The sequence below is a fragment of the Anopheles funestus genome, unplaced genomic scaffold, assembly GCF_943734845.2.
Source record: "Anopheles funestus unplaced genomic scaffold, idAnoFuneDA-416_04 scaffold_56_ctg1, whole genome shotgun sequence".
Lineage (NCBI taxonomy): Eukaryota > Metazoa > Arthropoda > Insecta > Diptera > Culicidae > Anopheles > Anopheles funestus.
Genome location: NW_026045318.1, coordinates 34,750 through 55,810, shown reverse-complemented (window position 1 = coordinate 55,810; position 21,061 = coordinate 34,750). Strand labels below are relative to the sequence as shown.

At 34.8% G+C, this 21,061-nt stretch overlaps 1 protein-coding gene and 1 long non-coding RNA gene across 2 annotated transcripts in view; one reads left to right on the top strand and one right to left on the bottom strand.

The window, feature by feature from the left end:
- The window catches only part of LOC125774361 (uncharacterized), an 83,403-nt gene extending 77,766 nt beyond the window's left edge, over positions 1-5,637 (bottom strand). Inside the window, exons 1-2 of the long non-coding RNA XR_007420845.1 lie at positions 5,487-5,637; positions 4,521-4,604 (exon numbers count right to left, since the gene is read on the bottom strand). This is a non-coding gene — a long non-coding RNA (uncharacterized LOC125774361). The remainder of the gene's footprint in view (positions 1-4,520; positions 4,605-5,486) is intronic.
- Positions 5,638-6,196: 559 nt separating this feature from the next.
- LOC125774360 (uncharacterized) lies at positions 6,197-6,912 on the top strand. Its single transcript, XM_049444606.1, has 2 exons — positions 6,197-6,799; positions 6,876-6,912. The coding sequence occupies exons 1-2, from the start codon at positions 6,364-6,366 to the stop codon at positions 6,887-6,889; spliced, it is 450 nt and encodes a 149-aa protein (XP_049300563.1). The 5' UTR covers positions 6,197-6,363; the 3' UTR covers positions 6,890-6,912.
- Positions 6,913-21,061: the final 14,149 nt, after the last annotated feature.

Below are 21,061 nucleotides of genomic sequence, written 5' to 3'. Positions count from 1 at the left end.
AAGCCAAGACACCTTAGCCAAGACACCTTAGCCGAGACACATAAGCCAAGACACATTATCCAAGACACATTAGCCAAGACACATTAGCCAAGACACCTTAGCCAAGACACATTAGCCAAGACACCTTAGCCAAGACACATTAGCCAAGACACATTAGCCAAGACACATTAGCCAAGACACCTTAGCCAAGACACCTTAGCCAAGACACCTTAGCCAAGACACATTAGCCAAGACACATTAGCCAAGACACCTTAGCCAAGACACATTAGCCAAGACACTTTAGCCAAGACACCTTAGCCAAGACACATTAGCCAAGACACCTTAGCCAAGACACCTTAGCCAAGACACCTTAGCCAAGACACATTAGCCAAGACACATTAGCCAAGACACCTTAGCCAAGACACATTAGCCAAGACACTTTAGCCAAGACACCTTAGCCAAGACACATTAGCCAAGACACCTTAGCCAAGACACCTTAGCCAAGACACCTTAGCCAAGACACTTTAGCCAAGACACATTAGCCAAGACACCTTAGCCAAGACACCTTTGCCGAGACACATTAGCCAAGACACTTTAGCCAAGACACATTAGCCAAAACACATTAGCCAAGACACATTAGCCAAGACACCTTAGCCAAGACACATTAGCCAAGACACCTTAGCCAAGACACCTTAGCCAAGACACATTAGCCAAGACACCTTAGCCAAGACACCTTTGCCGAGACACATTAGCCAAGACACATTAGCCAAGACACCTTAGCCAAGACACCTTAGCCAAGACACATTAGCCAAGACACCTTAGCCAAGACACATTAGCCAAGACACCTTAGCCAAGACACCTTAGCCGAGAGACTTTAGCCGAGACACATTAGCCGAGACACATTAGCCCAGACACATTAGCCAAGACACCTTAGCCAAGACACCTTAGCCAAAACACCTAAGCCAAGACACCTTAGCCAAGACACCTTAGCCAAGACACCTTAGCCAAGACACTTTAGCCAAGACACATTAGCCAAGACACCTTAGCCAAGACACCTTAGCCAAGACACCTTAGCCAAGACACATTAGCCAAGACACATTAGCCAAGACACCTTAGCCAAGACACCTTAGCCAAGACACATTAGCCAAGACACATTAGCCAAGACACATTAGCCAAGACACCTTAGCCAAGACACCTTAGCCAAGACACCTTAGCCAAGACACATTAGCCAAGACACATTAGCCAAGACACCTTAGCCAAGACACATTAGCCAAGACACTTTAGCCAAGACACCTTAGCCAAGACACATTAGCCAAGACACATTAGCCAAGACACCTTAGCCAAGACACATTAGCCAAGACACCTTAGCCAAGACACCTTAGCCAAGACACTTTAGCCAAGACACATTAGCCAAGACACCTTAGCCAAGACACCTTAGCCAAGACACCTTAGCCAAGACACATTAGCCAAGACACATTAGCCAAGACACCTTAGCCAAGACACATTAGCCAAGACACCTTAGCCAAGACACCTTAGCCAAGACACATTAGCCAAGACACATTAGCCAAGACACATTAGCCATGACACATTAGCCAAGACACCTTAGCCAAGACACCTTAGCCAAGACACCTTAGCCAAGACACCTTAGCCAAGACACATTAGCCAAGACACATTAGCCAAGACACCTTAGCCAAGACACATTAGCCAAGACACTTTAGCCAATACACCTTAGCCAAGACACATTAGCCAAGACACCTTAGCCAAGACACCTTAGCCAAGACACCTTAGCCAAGACACATTAGCCAAGACACATTAGCCAAGACACCTTAGCCAAGACACATTAGCCAAGACACTTTAGCCAAGACACCTTAGCCAAGACACATTAGCCAAGACACCTTAGCCAAGACACCTTAGCCAAGACACCTTAGCCAAGACACTTTAGCCAAGACACATTAGCCAAGACACCTTAGCCAAGACACCTTAGCCAAGACACTTTAGCCAAGACACATTAGCCAAGACACCTTAGCCAAGACACCTTAGCCAAGACACCTTAGCCAAGACACATTAGCCAAGACACATTAGCCAAGACACCTTAGCCAAGACACTTTAGCCAAGACACCTTAGCCAAGACACCTTAGCCAAGACACTTTAGCCAAGACACATTAGCCAAGACACCTTAGCCAAGACACCTTAGCCAAGACACTTTAGCCAAGACACATTAGCCAAGACACCTTAGCCAAGACACCTTAGCCAAGACACATTAGCCAAGACACATTAGCCAAGACACCTTAGCCAAGACACATTAGCCAAGACACCTTAGCCAAGACACATTAGCCAAGACACATTAGCCAAGACACATTAGCCAAGACACCTTAGCCAAGACACCTTAGCCAAGACACCTTAGCCAAGACACATTAGCCAAGACACATTAGCCAAGACACCTTAGCCAAGACACATTAGCCAAGACACTTTAGCCAAGACACCTTAGCCAAGACACATTAGCCAAGACACCTTAGCCAAGACACCTTAGCCAAGACACCTTAGCCAAGACACCTTAGCCAAGACACCTTAGCCGAGACACATTAGCCAAGACACCTTAGCCAAGACACATTAGCCAAGACACCTTAGCCGAGACGCATTAGCCAAGACACCTTAGCCAAGACACATTAGCCAAGACACCTTAGCCGAGACACATTAGCCAAGACACCTTACCCGAGACACATTAGCCAAGACACCTTAGCCAAGACACTTTAGCCAAGACACCTTAGCCGAGACACATTAGCCAAGACACCTTAGCCAAGACACCTTAGCCAAGACACCTTAGCCAAGACACATTAGCCAAGACACATTAGCCAAGACACTTTAGCCAAGACACCTTAGCCAAGACACTTTAGCCGAGACACATTAGCCAAGACACCTTAGCCAAGACACCTTAGCCAAGACACTTTAGCCAAGACACATTAGCCAAGACACCTTAGCCAAGACACATTAGCCAAGACACCTTAGCCGAGACACCTTAGCCAAGACACCTTAGCCAAGACACATTAGCCAAGACACATAAGCTAAGACACATTAGCCAAGACACCTTAGCCAAGACACATTAGCCAAGACACCAAAGCCAAGACACCTTAGCCAAGACACCTTAGCCAAGACACATTAGCCAAGACACATTAGCCAAGACACATTAGCCAAGACACATTAGCCAAGACACATTAGCCATGACACATTAGCCAAGACACCTTAGCCAAGACACATTAGCCAAGATTTATTAGCCAAGACACCTTAGCCAAGACACATTAGCCAAGACACATAAGCCAAGACACATTAGCCAAGACACTTTAGCCAAGACACATTAGCCAAGACACATTAGCCGAGACACCTTAGCCAAGACACATTAGCCAAGACACATTAGCCAAGACACATTAGCCAAGACACCTTAGCCAAGACACCTTAGCCAAGACACCTTAGCCAAGACACCTTATCCATGACACATTAGCCAAGACACCTTAGCCAAGACACTTTAGCCAAGACACCTTAGCCAAGACACATTAGCCAAGACACCTTAGCCAAGACACATTAGCCAAGACACCTTAGCCAAGACACATTAGCCAAGACACCTTAGCCAAGACACCTTAGCCAAGACACCTTAGCCATGACACCTTAGCCATGACACCTTAGCCAAGACACATTAGCCAAGACACCTTAGCCAAGACACCTTAGCCAAGACACATTAGCCAAGACACCTTAGCCAAGACACGTAAGCCAAGACACCTTAGCCAAGACACATTAGCCAAGACACATTAGCCAAGACACCTTAGCCAAGACACCTTAGCCAAGACACCTTAGCCATGACACCTTAGCCAAGACACATTAGCCAAGACACCTTAGCCAAGACACCTTAGCCAAGACACATTAGCCAAGACACCTTAGCCGAGACACATTAGCCAAGACACCTTAGCCAAGACACATTAGCCAAGACACCTTAGCCAAGACACATTAGCCAAGACACATTAGCCAAGACACCTTAGTCAAGACACATTAGCCAAGACACCTTAGCCAAGACACATTAGCCGAGACACATTAGCCAAGACACATAAGCCAAGACACATTAGCCAAGACACCTTAGCCAAGACACTTTAGCCAAGACACATAAGCCAAGACACCTTAGCCAAGACACATAAGCCAAGACACATTAGCCAAGACACTTTAGCCAAGACACATTAGCCGAGACACATTAGCCAAGACACCTTAGCCAAGACACATTAGCCAAGACACCTTAGCCAAGACACCTTAGCCATGACACCTTAGCCAAGACACCTTAGCCAAGACACATTAGCCAAGACACCTTAGCCAAGACACCTTAGCCAAGACACATTAGCCGAGACACATTAGCCAAGACACATTAGCTGAGACACATTAGCCAAGACACCTTTGCCAAGACACATAAGCCAAGACACCTTAGCCAAGACACATTAGCCAAGACACATTAGCCAAGACACCTTAGCCAAGACACCTTAGCCAAGACACCTTAGCCAAGACACCTTAGCCAAGACACCTTAGCCAAGACACATTAGCCAAGACACCTTAGCCAAGACACATTAGCCAAGACACATTAGCCAAGACACCTTAGCCAAGACACTCTAGCCAAGACACCTTAGCCAAGACACCTTAGCCAAGACACCTTAGCCAAGACACCTTAGCCAAGACACCTTAGCCAAGACACCTTAGCCAAGACACATTAGCCAAGACACCTTAGCCAAGACACCTTAGTCAAGACACATTAGCCAAGACACCTTAGCCAAGACACATTAGCCGAGACACATTAGCCAAGACACATAAGCCAAGACACATTAGCCAAGACACCTTAGCCAAGACACTTTAGCCAAGACACATAAGCCAAGACACCTTAGCCAAGACACATTAGCCGAGACACATTAGCCAAGACACCTCAGCCAAGACACATTAGCCAAGACACATTAGCCAAGACACCTTAGCCAAGACACCTTAGCCAAGACACCTTAGCCAAGACACCTTAGCCAAGACACCTTAGCCAAGACACTTCAGCCAAGACACTCTAGCCAAGACACCTTAGTCAAGACACATTAGCCAAGACACCTTAGCCAAGACACATTAGCCGAGACACATTAGCCAAGACACTCTAGCCAAGACACATTAGCCAAGACACCTTAGCCAAGACACTTTAGCCAAGACACATTAGCCAAGACACCTTAGCCAAGACACATTAGCCGAGACACATTAGCCAAGACACCTCAGCCAAAACACATTAGCCAAGACACATTAGCCAAGACACCTTAGCCAAGCCACCTTAGCCAAGACACATTAGCCAAGACACCTTAGCCAAGACACATTAGCCAAGACACCTTAGCCAAGCCACCTTAGCCAAGACACATTAGCCAAGACACATTAGCCAAGACACATTAGCCAAGACACATTAGCCAAGACACATTAGCCAAGACACATTAGCCAAGACACATTAGCCAAGACACCTTAGCCAAGACACATTAGCCAAGACACATTAGCCAAGACACCTTAGCCAAGCCACCTTAGCCAAGACACATTAGCCAAGACACATTAGCCAAGACACATTAGCCAAGACACCTTAGCCAAGACACCTTAGCCAAGACACCTTAGCCAAGACACCTTAGGCAAGAAACATTATCCAAGACACCTTAGCCAAGACACCTTAGCCAAGACACCTTAGCCAAGACACATTAGCCAAGACACATTAGCCTGTAGAGCTAAGAAATTAGTTCATAAGTATAAACTAGGTTAAGATTGTAATTAGTATGTAAGTTTTGGTAACGTTGCACACGCATCATACGGTCACCCGTAATGTGCGTACAGCCAGTTGAATAAATGCCACTAACGAGTACACAACAGATTGGCGACGAGGATAAAGTCAAAGAGTACAAAAGTCAAATGGCGAAGCAAGTGATCGGAACAGTGCAGCCGTATGTGTTTGGAGAGGAAATAGAAAATTACCTGGAAAGAGTGGATCTTTTTCTGGAAGTGAACGACGTTGAAGACGACAAGAAAACGGGGTTCTTACTAACGATTGGTGGCGCCGAATTGTTCGATGTGGCAAGGAAAGTGTGCTCGCCACAAAACCCTAAGGGGATAAAGTACGATGTGCTTACAAAAACATTAACATCGCACCTAAAGCGCAGCACAAATGAAGTTGCGGAACGTTACAAATTCCGCTTGGTGTTTCAAAAGGAGCTATCGATAAACGAATACATTATCGAATTGAAGGCGGCCGCACAGTTGTGCAATTTTGAGTCATTCCTTGAAAAGGCGCTACGTGACCAACTAGTAGCCGGGGTCACCGACCAGGAGCTGAGAAAGAGACTTCTCTCAAAAAGCATGCTCACATACGAAAGTGCGTGCAATGTGGCATTGTCCTGGGAAGCAGCAAAGCGACAGAATGATGAGATGAACCCAAATGAAGCACAAAAAGAGATAGCAACAGTGCGAACCAAGGCGACCAGCACACCAGCTAGATCAGCGTCGGAAGAGCAGGACGAATGTAGGCAAGCGGAAATGGCGGCGTTACGACGTACAAAATGGAATAATTATTCGCCTGCCGCACGTGGTGAGCGAAATCGAGTAAGCAGAAGTACAAGAAGTGTATTGTGTTATCGGTGCGGTAGACAGCATGATCCAAATCAGTGTCCAGTTAAAGCGTGGAATTGTTATGCGTGTGGTAAAACGGGACACGTCGCATCGTGCTGCAGGAGCAATCGAAAAGGCATGAGAGCCTTCGAGGAGGAACAAGAGGAAGAAGGCGTAGAACATATGGGTACAGTAGTGGCATTACAAAACGTAAATGCAATTGGAATGGGAAATTTACCAATTAAAGTATCCTTATTTTGTAGAGATGTACGACTAGAATTTGAGATTGATTGTGGGGCCTGTAACAGTGTGATACCAGAAGAAATTTTTCGTAAAAAATTTCACAAGCACGTTTTAGCAGAAACGTACGTTACGTATGTATCTGCGACCGGACAAATAATACGACCACTAGGAAAGTTTAATGTAAAAGTACGAACTAAAGACGGGAAAATAGGCGTATTGCAAATTACAGTAACTCCGGCACAAAGAAAAGTAAATTGTTTGTTAGGAAGAGACGCCTTGGATTGGATGTTTCCCACCTGGCGAAGAGTATTTCAAATCAATGCGCTAGAATCAAATCAAGAGTACAATATACTAAACGAAATAAGAAAAAAATTTCCGAATACTGTGAATAATAGTGAAAATAGTATGATAACCGGTTTTGTAGCCAATTTGATTCTTAAACCAGATGCAACACCAATTTTCCATAAGGCTTACACCGTACTGTATTCCTTAATCGATGGAGTTGAAAATGATTTGAATCAGTTAGTTAAAGACGGAATATTAGTTCCTACAGAAACGTCACAATGGGCAAGTCCAGCTGTTATAGTTAAAAAGAAAAATGGTAAAGTTCGAGTTTGCCTCGATGGCAAGGTTACCGTGAACAGAACGTTATCCACAACACACTACCCTTTACCACATGTAGATGACATACTATCCAAAATTTCCAAGTGGAAAATTTTTTGCAAATTAGATTTGACTGCCGCGTATTTGCAAGTACCATTATAAAGCCTCACAAGAAATATGTACAATCAATACCCACAAGGGATTATATCGTTATACACGCATGCCATTTGGCATCAGTTCGGCACCAGCTATTTTTCAAGGAATAATAGATCATATTCTGTTGGGGTCACCAGGAATGGCCTACAGAGACGACATACTAGTAGGAGGAGCGACGACAAAAGAATGTAAACGCAATCTTTTTCTGGTGCTAGATAGGCTAAACAAGCTCAGAGTAAAGTTGAATTTAGAAAAATCGGAATTTTTTAAATCTAGTATTGATTACCTCGGATACAATATCTCGGCAAGTGGCATAAAACCAAATCTAGATAAGGTTAAGGCGATAGCGGAAGTGGCAAGCCCGAGAAACGTAAATGAACTACAAGCATTTTTGGGATTATTAAATTTCTACCGTAGATTCCTACCCAACTTGTCAGCTCAACTTTATCCGTTACACGCGTTACTAAAAAAGAATACAAAATGTAATTGGGATAATAAATGTGAGGAAGTTTTTCAAGAAACAAAACAAATGTTAATAAATCATAAAGTCTTAGAACCTTATGACCCCAGTAAACCAATAGTGTTAGCTGTGGTCGCTAGTCCATATGGAGTGGGAGCAGTGTTGTCTCACGTCATAAACAAAATAGAAAAGCCTATCGCTTTTGCCTCAGCTACACTTACCGAAGCGCAAAAAAATTATGCTCACGTACATAAGGAAGCGTTAGCCGTAATGTTCGGGGTAAATAAATTTCATAAATATATATTTGGGTTCAAGTTTAAGTTAGTAACCGATAATAGCGGAGTTAAAGAAATTTTCAACCCAACCAGAGGAACTTCTTCGATCGCAATGGCTCGTTTACAAAGATGGGCCTTGACCCTTTTAAATTACGATTATGTTATTGAACAAAGACCAGGTACAATGACGAGCAACGCAGATGCTATGTCAAGGCTTCCGCTAGTGGAAGCACCAAGTGTTGAAAATATTCAGTTAGGAATAAAGGCGGTTCAAGAAAGTGGGCTATTAAATGATGTTAGAATACGTTGCAATCAGCAGGAAGACCCTTTGATTAAAACATTATATGAAAGAGTAAAAGGCGGCTGGACGCATGAACCAGAGTATAGTTTAAAACCATTCTTTAAACTCAAAACGCATTTTGGATTAGAAGACGGAATTTTATGTTTTAAGGATAGGATAGTAGTACCGGAAAGCCTTAAAAGTCTGACGCTAAAAAACTTACACCAAAATCATGAGGGTATAGTAAAAATGAAAATGAACGCACGGCAGCACGTGTGGCAAACCATGGACAAGGATTTAACAGAATTTGTAAAATCGTGCAAAGTATGCCAGTTACGTCAAATAGTGCCAAAAGAAGTGGTAGTAACTAAATGGAAAGTGGGGAAGGGCCTTTCCAAAGGGTACATTTGGATCTTTTTTATATAGAAAGCCGTACCTTACTCATAATAGTAGATGCTATTTCAAAACATATAGACGTTAGACTATTAAATCTCTCGCGGGCGTCCGATATCATCGAAAACCTATAAAACGTTTTTGCATGTTTTTGATTGCCTCAGGAAATCATGACCAATAATGGTCCACCCTTTAATTCGGTTGCTTTTGAAAATTTTCTAAACGTGAGAGGTATAAAGGTATCGAAATCACCCCCATACCACCCACAATCAAACGGGTTAGCGGAAAGAGCTGTTAGAACAGTAAAGGAAGTCATGAAAAAATTTATGATTGATGAGAAAGTAAAACATCTATCCCTAACTAGGAAAATCAATAGATTTTTAACAAATTATAGGAACACACCGTGTACTGTAACAAAAGTCACACCATCCTCACGAATATTTAGTTATGTACCCACTACTAAAATGAATTCAATGAAACCTAAAACGGGAGCGACACCTCTTAAAAAATCACCTAATTATTCTAATTACGAACCAATAATCTTGGCCCAACCGCAAACAACAAAATATGAAGAAGAAAAGGAAATATTAGATAAAGTAAAACTAGAACCAAAACCGAGTAGAAAACGAGCCAGAAGCGAATCTTCCTCACCGCCCATTCGAAGATCTGAGCGACTAAAGGGACAACCTAGGAAAAAATATCCCAAATAAGAACAACAGTTTTGCGGGGAGAATGTAGAGTTAAGAAATTAGTTCATAAGTATAAACTAGGTTAAGATTGTAATTAGTATGTAAGTATTGGTAACGTTGCACACGCATCATACGGTCACCTGTATTGTGCGTACAGCCAGTTGAATAAATGCCACTAACGAGTACACAACATAGCCAAGACACCTTAGCCAAGACACCTTAGCCAAGACACATTAGCCAAGACACATTAGCCGAGACACATTAGCCGAGACACCTTAGCCAATACACCTTAGCCTAGACACCTTAGTATTTTCTCGTGGTATTTTCGCATGGATCGGTGTAGGAATTTGCTAGCAGTAAGCGACCGATAATGTGTTGTTTTTCGTACATGCTTTGGGGATCGGTCTGTCAAATACCCATACGGAACGCATTAAGAAATGGGCGTATTTTCTCGTGGTATGCTGGTATGAATCGGTGCAGAAATTTGCTAGCAGTAAGCGACCGATAATGTGTTGTTTTTCCGTAGATGCGTTGGGGATCGGTCTGGCAAATACGCACACGGAAAGCATTAGGAAATGTGCGTATTTTCTCGTGGTATGCTGGTATGGATCGGTTCAGGAATTTGCTAGCAGTAAGCGACCGATAATGTGTTGTTTTTCCGTAGATGCTTTAGGGATCGGTCTGGCAAATACGCACATGGAAAGCATTAAAATTAAATGCTTCTGCTTCTCGATTTTGTAACTACCTTTTCATGAGTGCCGTATTGAGCCAAAATTATTGGGCGTGTCGTATGATACGCTTTACTTGTTTCTGTTTGAAGCGCATACGCTTGCACACTCTTGGTAACGTTTGGTAACGGTTACCACAATTAACACGTTGTGTGCCATGTCTATCATTTTTGATAGACAGTGAAGTTTCCTGGGGGGCCATGTCTATCATTTTTGATAGACAGTAGTCGTCATTTTCAAACTGTTATTTTTCCGCGGTGGCTGCGCTTTTCTACTTACAACCTTCGGCAAATATTATGATAAGACTTTTATGAAACTAATTACATAGTTGGTTTTCGCAAATCTTCAGTCCATCAATTTATAAAAGTATATTTTTGGGATGCCTTTTTTCGAAAAATCTTAACGTTTTGTTCATATTGCTATCTCTTATATCGCGCCGTTTGATCGTCTGCAGTGCGAGTGAGACAAATATATGCTTGAACAACAGACGATGGAACGGCGCAACACAAGAGATAGCAATAAGAACAAAATGTCAGATTTTTCGAAAAAAGGCATCCCAAAAATATACTTTTATAAATTTATTGACTAAGGGTTTCCGAAAACCAACTATATAATTAGGTTCATTAAAGTCTAATCTACATATTTGCCGAAGGTTTTTTGTAAAAATGTGGTATCTCCGCGGAGAAATAACTGTTTGAAATTTACATTTCCTGGGGGGCCATGTCTATCAAAAATGATAGACAGTCAATTTGTAAACAAAAACGCCGTGGCCTGCTAGGAAACATCACCAAAATAAGCGTGGCACACAACGTGTTAAAATATTTAAAATTATTGTATGTTTAAAAAATTCAATTTTTCAATAAAGTACTTTAAGTTATAACAAAATTTAACAAATTTTGTCATATTTTTATTTTAATTAAATAAATTATGAACTGTCAAACTTTTTGACCACTTTTTTGACACTGTGCGAAAAATTTTGTCAAATTTGACAACCGCTTCTCAACTGTCAATTTGAAATAAATTATGAACTGTCAAATTTGACAACCACTTTTTGAACTGTCAAATTTGACAACCGCTTTTTAACTGTCAATTTTAAATAAATTATGAACTGTCAAATTTGACTAAAGCTTTCTTAACTGTCAATTTAAAATAAATTATGAACTGTCAAATTTGACAACCGCTTTTTTAACTGTCAATTTAAAATAAATTATGAACTGTCCAATTTGACAACCGCCTTTTAAACTGTCAATTTGAAATAAATTATGAACTGTCAAGTTTGACAACCGCTTTTTAAACTGCCAATTTGAAATAAATTATGAACTGTCAAATTTGACAACCGCTTTTTTAACTGTCAATTTAAAATAAATTATGAACTGTCCAATTTGACAACCGCCTTTTAAACTGTCAATTTAAAATAAATTATGAACTGTCAAATTTGACAACCGCGTTTTAACTGTCAATTTAAAATAAATTATGAACTGTCAAATTTGACAACCGCCTTTTAAACTGTCAATTTAAAATAAATTATGAACTGTCAAATTTGACAACCGCTTTTTAACTGTCAATTTAAAATAAATTATACACTGTCAAATTTGACAACCGCTTTTTAACTGTCAATTTAAAATAAATCATGAACTGTCAAATTTGACAACCGCTTTTTTAACTGTTATTTTAAAATAAATTATGAACTGTCAAATTTGACAACCGCTTTTTAACTGTCATTTTTAAATAAATTATGAACTGTCAAATTTGACAACCGCCTTTTTAACTGTCAATTTAAAATAAATTATGAACTGTCAAATTTGACAACCGCTTTTTAAATGTAAATTTAAAATAAATTATGAACTGTCAAATTTGACAACCGCTTTTTAACTGTCAATTTAAAATAAATCATGAACTGTCAAATTTGACAACCGCTTTTTTAACTGTCATTTTAAAATTAATTATGAACTGTCAAATTTGACAACCGCTTTTTAACTGTCAATTTAAAATAAATTATGAACTGGCAAATATGACAACTGCTTTTTAACTGTCAATTTAAAATAAATTATGAACTGTCAAATTTGACAACCGCTTTTTTAACTGTCAATTTAAAATAAATTATGAACTGTCAAATTTGACAACCGCCTTTTTAACTGTCAATTTAAAATAAATTATGAACTGTCAAATTTGACAACCGCTTTTTAAATGTCAATTTAAAATAAATTATGAACTGTCAAATTTGACAACCGCTTTTTAACTGTCAATTTAAAATAAATCATGAACTGTCAAATTTGACAACCGCCTTTTTAACTGTCAATTTAAAATAAATTATGAACTGTCAAATTTGACAACCGCTTTTTAAATGTCAATTTAAAATAAATTATGAACTGTCAAATTTGACAACCGCTTTTTAACTGTCAATTTAAAATAAATCATGAACTGTCAAATTTGACAACCGCTTTTTTAACTGTCATTTTAAAATAAATTATGAACTGTCAAATTTGACAACCGCCTTTTTAACTGTCAATTTAAAATAAATTATGAACTGTCAAATTTGACAACCGCGTTTTAACTGTCAATTTAAAATAAATTATGAACTGTCAAATTTGACAACCGCCTTTTAAACTGTCAATTTGAAATAAATTATGAACTGTCAAATTTGACAACCGTTTTTTAACTGTCAATTTAAAATAAATAATAAACTGTCAAATTTGACAACCGCCTTTTAAACTGTCAATTTAAAATTAATGTGGCTAATGGTTGTGTCACATCTTAAGGGCTTAAAATATTTAAAATTATTGTATGTTTAAAAAATTCAATTTTTCAATAAAGTACCATAAGTTATAAAAAAATTTAACAAATTTTATCAAATTTTTATTTTAATTAAATAAATTATGAACTGTCAAACTTTTTGACCACTTTTTTGACACTGTGCGAAAATTTTTGTCAAATTTGACAACCGCTCTTTAACTGTCAATTTGAAATAAATTATGAACTGTCAAATTTGACAACCACTTTTTGAACTGTCAAATATGACAACCAATGTCAAATTTGACAGTTCATAATTGATTTCAAATTGACAGTTAAAAAAGCGGTTGTCAAATTTGACAGTTCAGAATTTATTTTAAATTGACAGTTAAAAAGCGGTTGTCAAATTTGACAGTTCAAAAAGTGGTTGTCAAATTTGACAGTTCAAAATTTATTTCAAATTGACAGTTAAAAATTCGGTTGTCAAATTTGACAAAATTTTTCGTACAGTGTCAAAAAAGTGGTCAAAAAGTTTGACAGTTCATAATTTATTCAATTAAAATAAAAATATGACAAAATTTGTTGAATTTTTTTAAAACTTATGGTACTTTATTGAAAAATTGAATTTTTTTAACATACAATAATTTTAAATATTTTAAGCCCTCAAAATGTGACACAACCTTTAGCCACCTTAATTTTAAATTGACAGTTTAAAAGGCGGTTGTCAAATTTGACAGTTCAAAAGTTATTTTAAATTGACAGTTTAAAAGCGGTTGTCAAATTTGACAGTTCATAATTTATTACAAATTGACAGTTAAAAAAGCGGTTGTCAAACTTGACAGTTCATAATTTATTTCAAATTGACAGTTTAAAAGGTGGTTGTCAAATTTGACAGTTCATAATTTATTTTAAATTGACAGTTAAAAAAGCGGTTGTCAAATTTGACAGTTCATAATTTATTTAAAATTGACAGTTAAAAAGCGGTTGTCAAATTTGACAGTTCAAAAAGTTTTTGTCAAATTTGACAGTTCATAATTTATTTCAAATTGACAGTTAAAAAGCGGTTGTCAAATTTGACAAAATTTTTCGCACAGTGTCAAAAAAGTGGTCAAAAAGTTTGACAGTTCATAATTTATTTAATTAAAATAAAAATATGACAAAATTTGTTGAATTTTTTTATAACTTATGGTACTTTATTGAAAAATTGAATTTTTTAAACATACAATAATTTTAAATATTTTAAGCCCTCAAAATGTGACACAACCATTAGCCACATTAATTTTAAATTGACAGTTTAAAAGGCGGTTGTCAAATTTGACAGTTCATAATTTATTTTAAATTGACGGTTAAAAAAGCGGTTGTCAAATTTGACAGTTCATAATTTATTTCAAATTGACAGTTTAAAAGACGGTTGTCAAATTTGACAGTACATGATTTATTTTAAATTGACAGTTAAAAAAACGGTTGTCGAATTTGACAGTTCATAATTTATTTTGAACTGACAGTTAAAAAAGCGGTTGTCAAATTTGACAGTTCATAATTTATTTCAAATTGACAGTTTAAAAGGTGGTTGTCAAATTTGACAGTTCATAATTTATTTTAAATTGACAGTTAAAAAAGCGGTTGTCAAATTTGACAGTTCATAATTTATTTAAAATTGACAGTTAAAAAGCGGTTGTCAAATTTGACAGTTCAAAAAGTTTTTGTCAAATTTGACAGTTCATAATTTATTTCAAATTGACAGTTAAAAAGCGGTTGTCAAATTTGACAAAATTTTTCGCACAGTGTCAAAAAAGTGGTCAAAAAGTTTGACAGTTCATAATTTATTTAATTAAAATAAAAATATGACAAAATTTGTTGAATTTTTTTATAACTTATGGTACTTTATTGAAAAATTGAATTTTTTAAACATACAATAATTTTAAATATTTTAAGCCCTCAAAATGTGACACAACCATTAGCCACATTAATTTTAAATTGACAGTTTAAAAGGCGGTTGTCAAATTTGACAGTTCATAATTTATTTTAAATTGACGGTTAAAAAAGCGGTTGTCAAATTTGACAGTTCATAATTTATTTCAAATTGACAGTTTAAAAGACGGTTGTCAAATTTGACAGTACATGATTTATTTTAAATTGACAGTTAAAAAAACGGTTGTCGAATTTGACAGTTCATAATTTATTTTGAACTGACAGTTAAAAAAGCGGTTGTCAAATTTGACAGTTCATAATTTATTTCATATTGACAGTTTAAAAGGCGGTTGTCAAATTGGACAGTTCATAATTTATTTTAAATTGAAAGTTAAAAAAGCCGTTGTCAAATTTGACAGTTCATAATTTATTTAAATTGACAGTTAAAAAGCGGTTGTCAAATTTGACAGTTCAAAAAGTTTTTGTCAAATTTGACAGTTCATAATTTATTTCAAATTGACAGTTAAAAAGCGGTTGTCAAATTTGACAAAATTTTTCACTCAGTGTCAAAAAAGTGGTCAAAAAGTTTGACAGTTCATAATTTATTTAATTAAAATCAAAATATGACAAAATTTGTTAAATTTTTTTATAACTTATGGTACTTTATTGAAAAATTGAATTTTTTAAACATACAATAATTTTAAATATTTTAAGCCCTTAAGATGTGACACAACCATTAGCCACATTAATTTTAAATTGACAGTTTAAAAGGCGGTTGTCAAATTTGACAGTTCATAATTTATTTTAAATTGACAGTTAAAAAAGCGGTTGTCAAATTTGACAGTTCATAATTTATTTTAAAATGACAGTTAAAAAAGCGGTTGTCAAATTTGACAGTTCATAATTTATTTTCAAATGACAGTTAAAAAAGCGGTTGTCAAATTTGTCAATTCATGATTTATTTTCAATTGACAGTTAAAAAGCGGTTGTCAAATTTGACAGTTCATAATTTATTTCAAATTGACAGTTAAAACGCGGTTGTCAAATTTGACAGTTCATAATTTATTTTAAAATGACAGTTAAAAAGCGTTTGTCAAATTTGACAGTTCATAACTTATTTTAAATTGACAGTTAAAAAAGCGGTTGTCAAATTTGACAGTTCATGATTTATTTCAAATTGACAGTTCAAAAGACGGTTGTCAAATTTGACAGTTCATGATTTATTTTAAACTGACAGTTAAAAAAGCGGTTGTCAAATTTGACAGTTCATAATTTATTTTAAAATGACAGTTAAAAAAGCGGTTGTCAAATTTGACAGTTCATGATTTATTTTAAATTGACAGTTAAAAAGCGGTTGTCAAATTTGACAAAATTTTTCGCTCAGTGTCAAAAAAGTAGTCAAAAAGTTTGACAGTTCATAATTTATTTAATTAAAATAAATATATGACAAAATTAGTTGATTTTTTTATGACTTATGGTACTTTATTGAAAAATTGAATTTTTTAAACATACAATAATTTTAAATATTTTAAGCCCTCAAGATGTGACACAACCATTAGCCACATTTTTTGGATAGTGTCAAAAAAGTGGTCAAAAAGTTTGACAGTTCATAATTTATTTAATTAAAATAAAAATATGTCAAAATTTGTTGAATTTTTTTATAACTTATGGTACTTTATTGAAAAATTGAATTTTTTAAACATACAATAATTTAAATTATTTTAAGCCCTCAAAATGTGACACAACCATTAGCCACATTAATTTTAAATTGACAGTTTAAAAGGCGGTTGTCAAATTTGACAGTTTATTATTTATTTTAAATTGACAGTTAAAAAACGGTTGTCAAATTTGACAGTTCATAATTTATTTTAAAATGACAGTTAAAAAAGCGGTTGTCAAATTTGACAGTTCATAATTTATTTTCAAATGACAGTTAAAAAAGCGGTTGTCAAATTTGACAATTCATGATTTAATTTCAATTGACAGTTAAAAAGCGGTTGTCAAATTTTACAGTTCATAATTTATTTTAAATTGACAGTTAAAACGCGGTTGTCAAATTTGACAGTTCATAATTTATTTTAAATTGACAGTTAAAAAGGCGGTTGTCAAATTTGACAGTTCATAATTTATTTTAAAATGACAGTTAAAAAGGCGGTTGTCAAATTTGACAGTTCAAAATTTATTTTAAATTGACAGTTAAAAAAGCGGTTGTCAAATTTGACAGTTCATAATTTATTTTAAAATGACAGTTAAAAAAGCGGTTGTCAAATTTGACAGTTCATAATTTATTTTAAAATGACAGTTAAAAAAGCGGTTGTCAAATTTGACAGTTCATGATTTATTTTAAATTGACAGTTAAAAAAGCGGTAGTCAAATTTGAAAGTTCATGATTTATTTTAAATTGACAGTTAAAAAGGCGGTTGTCAAATTTGACAGCTCATAATTTATTTTAAATTGACAGTTAAAAAGGCGGTTGTCAAATTTGACAGTTCATAATTTATTTTAAATTGACAGTTAAAAAAGCGGTTGTCAAATTTGAAAGTTCATGATTTATTTTAAATTGACAGTTAAAAAGGCGTTTGTCAAATTTGACAGTTCATGATTTATTTTAAATTGACAGTTAAAAAAGCGGTTGTCAAATTTGACAGTTCATAATTTATTTTAAAATGACGGTTAAAAAAGCGGTTGTCAAATTTGACAGTTCATAAGTTATTTCAAATTGACAGTTTAAAAAGTGGTTGTCAAATTTGACAGTTCATAATTTATTTTAAATTGACAGTTAAAAAAGCGGTTGTCAAATTTGACAGTTCATGATTTATTTTAAATTGACAGTTAAAAAAGCGGTAGTCAAATTTGAAAGTTCATGATTTATTTTCAAATGACAGTTAAAAAAGCGGTTGTCAAATTTGAAAGTTCATGATTTATTTTAAATTGACAGTTAAAAAGGCGGTTGTCAAATTTGACAGCTCATAATTTATTTTAAATTGACAGTTAAAAAGGCGGTTGTCAAATTTGACAGTTCATAATTTATTTTAAAATGACAGTTAAAAAAGCGGTTGTCAAATTTGACAGTTCATGATTTATTTTAAATTGACAGTTAAAAAGCGGTTGTCAAATTTGACAGTTCATAATTTATTTTAAATTGACAGTTAAAAAGCAGTTGTCAAATTTGACAAAATTTTTCACTCAGTGTCAAAAAAGTGGTCAAAAAGTTTGACAGTTCATAATTTATTTAATTAAAATAAAAATATGACAAAATTAGTTGATTTTTTTATGACTTATGGTACTTTATTGAAAAATTGAATTTTTTAAACATACAATAATTTTAAATATTTTAAGCCCTCAAAATGTGACACAACCATTAGCCACATTCTTTGGATAGTGTCAAAAAGTGGTCAAAAAGTTTGACAGTTCATAATTTATTTAATTAAAATAAAAATATGTCAAAATTTGTTGAATTTTTTCATAACGTATGGTACTTTATTGAAAAATTGAATTTTTTAAACATACAATAATTTAAATTATTTTAAGCCCTCAAAATGTGACACAACCATCAGCCACATTAATTTTAAATTGACAGTTTAAAAGGCGGTTGTCAAATTTGACAGTTTATTATTTATTTTAAATTGACAGTTAAAAAACGGTTGTCAAATTTGACAGTTCATAATTTATTTCAAATTGACAGTTTAAAAGACGGTTCTCAAATTTGACTGTTCATAATTTATTTTAAAATGACAGTTAAAAAAGCGGTTGTCAAATTTGACAGTTCATGATTTATTTTAAATTGACAGTTAAAAAGCGGTTGTCAAATTTGACAGTTCATAATTTATTTTAAATTGACAGTTAAAAAGGCGGTTGTCAAATTTGACAGTTCATAATTTATTTTAAATTGACAGTTAAAAAAGCGGTTGTCAAATTTGACAGTTCATAATTTTTTTTAAAAAGACAGTTAAAAAAGCGGTTGTCAAATTTGACAGTTCATAATTTATTTTAAATTGACAGTTCATAATTTATTACAAATTGACAGTTAAAAAAGCGGTTGTCAAATTTGACAGTTCATAATTTATTTCAAATAGACAGTTAAAAAGCGGTTGTCAAATTTGACAGTTCATGATTTGTTTTAAATTGACAGTTAAAAAAGCGGTTGTCAAATTTGACAGTTTATAATTTATTTCAAATTGCCAGTTTAAAAGGCGGTAGTCAAATTTGACAATTCATGATTTATTTTAAACTGACAGTTAAAAAGGCGGTTGTCAAATTTGACAGTTCATGATTTATTTTAAATTGACAGTTAAAAAAGCGGTAGTCAAATTTGAAAGTTCATGATTTATTTTAAATTGACAGTTAAAAAGGCGGTTGTCAAATTTGACAGCTCATAATTTATTTCAAATTGACAGTTTAAAAGACGGTTGTCAAATTTGACAGTTCATAATTTATTTTAAATTGACAGTTAAAAAGGCGGTTGTCAAGTTTGACAGTTCATTATTTATTTTAAATTGACAGTTAAAAAGGCGGTTGTCAAATTTGACAGTTCATAATTTATTTTAAAATGACAGTTAAAAAAGCGGTTGTCAAATTTGAAAGTTCATGATTTATTTTAAATTGACAGTTAAAAAGGCGTTTGTCAAATTTGACAGTTCATGATTTATTTTAAATTGACAGTTAAAAAAGCGGTTGTCAAATTTGACAGTTCATAATTTATTTTAAAATGACGGTTAAAAAAGCGGTTGTCAAATTTGACAGTTCGTAAGTTATTTCAAATTGACAGTTTAAAAAGTGGTTGTCAAATTTGACAGTTCATAATTTATTTTAAAATGACAGTTAAAAAAGCGGTTGTCAAATTTGACAGTTCATGATTTATTTTAAATTGACAGTTAAAAAGCGGTTGTCAAATTTGACAGTTCATAATTTATTTTAAATTGACATTTAAAAAGCGGTTGTCAAATTTGACAGTTCATAATTTATTTTAAATTGACAGTTAAAAAAGCGGTTGTCAAATTTGACAGCTCATAATTTATTTTAAAATGACAATTAAAAAAGCGGTTGTCAAATTTGACAGTTCATGATTTATTTTAAATTGACAGTTAAAAAGCAGGTGTCAAATTTGCCAGTTCATAATTTATTTTAAATTGACAGTTAAAAAGCGGTTGTCAAATTTGACAGTTCATAATTAATTTTAAAATGACAGTTAAAAAAGCGGTTGTCAAATTTGACAGTTCATGATTTATTTTAAAATGACAGTTAAAAAGCGGTTGTCAAATTTGACAGTTCATAATTTATTTTAAATTTACATTTAAAAAGCGGTTGTCAAATTTGACAGTTCATAATTTATTTCAAATTGACAGTTTAAAAGGCAGTTGTCAAATTTGATAGTTCATAATTTATTTCAAATTGACAGTTTAAAATTCGGTTGTCAAATTTGACAGTTCATGATTAATTTAAAAATGACAGTTAAAAAAGCGGTTGTCAAATTTGACAGTTCATAAATTATTTCAAATTGCCAGTTTAAAAGGCGGTTGTCAAATTTGACAGTTCATAATTTGTTTTAAATTGACAGTTAAAAAAGCGGTTGTCAAGTTTGACAGTTCATGATTTGTTTTAAATTGACAGTTAAATAAGCGGTTGTCAAATTTGACAGTTCATAATTTATTTCAAATTGCCAGTTTAAAAGGCGGTTGTCAAATTTGACGGTTCATAATTTATTTTAAATTGACAGTTAAAAAAGCGGTTGTCAAATTTGACAAAATTTTTCGCTCAGTGTCAAAAAAGTAGTCAAAAAGTTTGACAGTTCATAATTTATTTAATTAAAATAAAAATATGACAAAATTAGTTGATTTTTTTATGACTTATGGTACTTTATTGAAAAATTGAAATTTTTAAACATACAATAATTTTAAATATTTTAAGCCCTCAAAATGTGACACAACCATTAGCCACATTCTTTGGATAGTGTCAAAAAAGTGGTCAAAAAGTTTGACAGT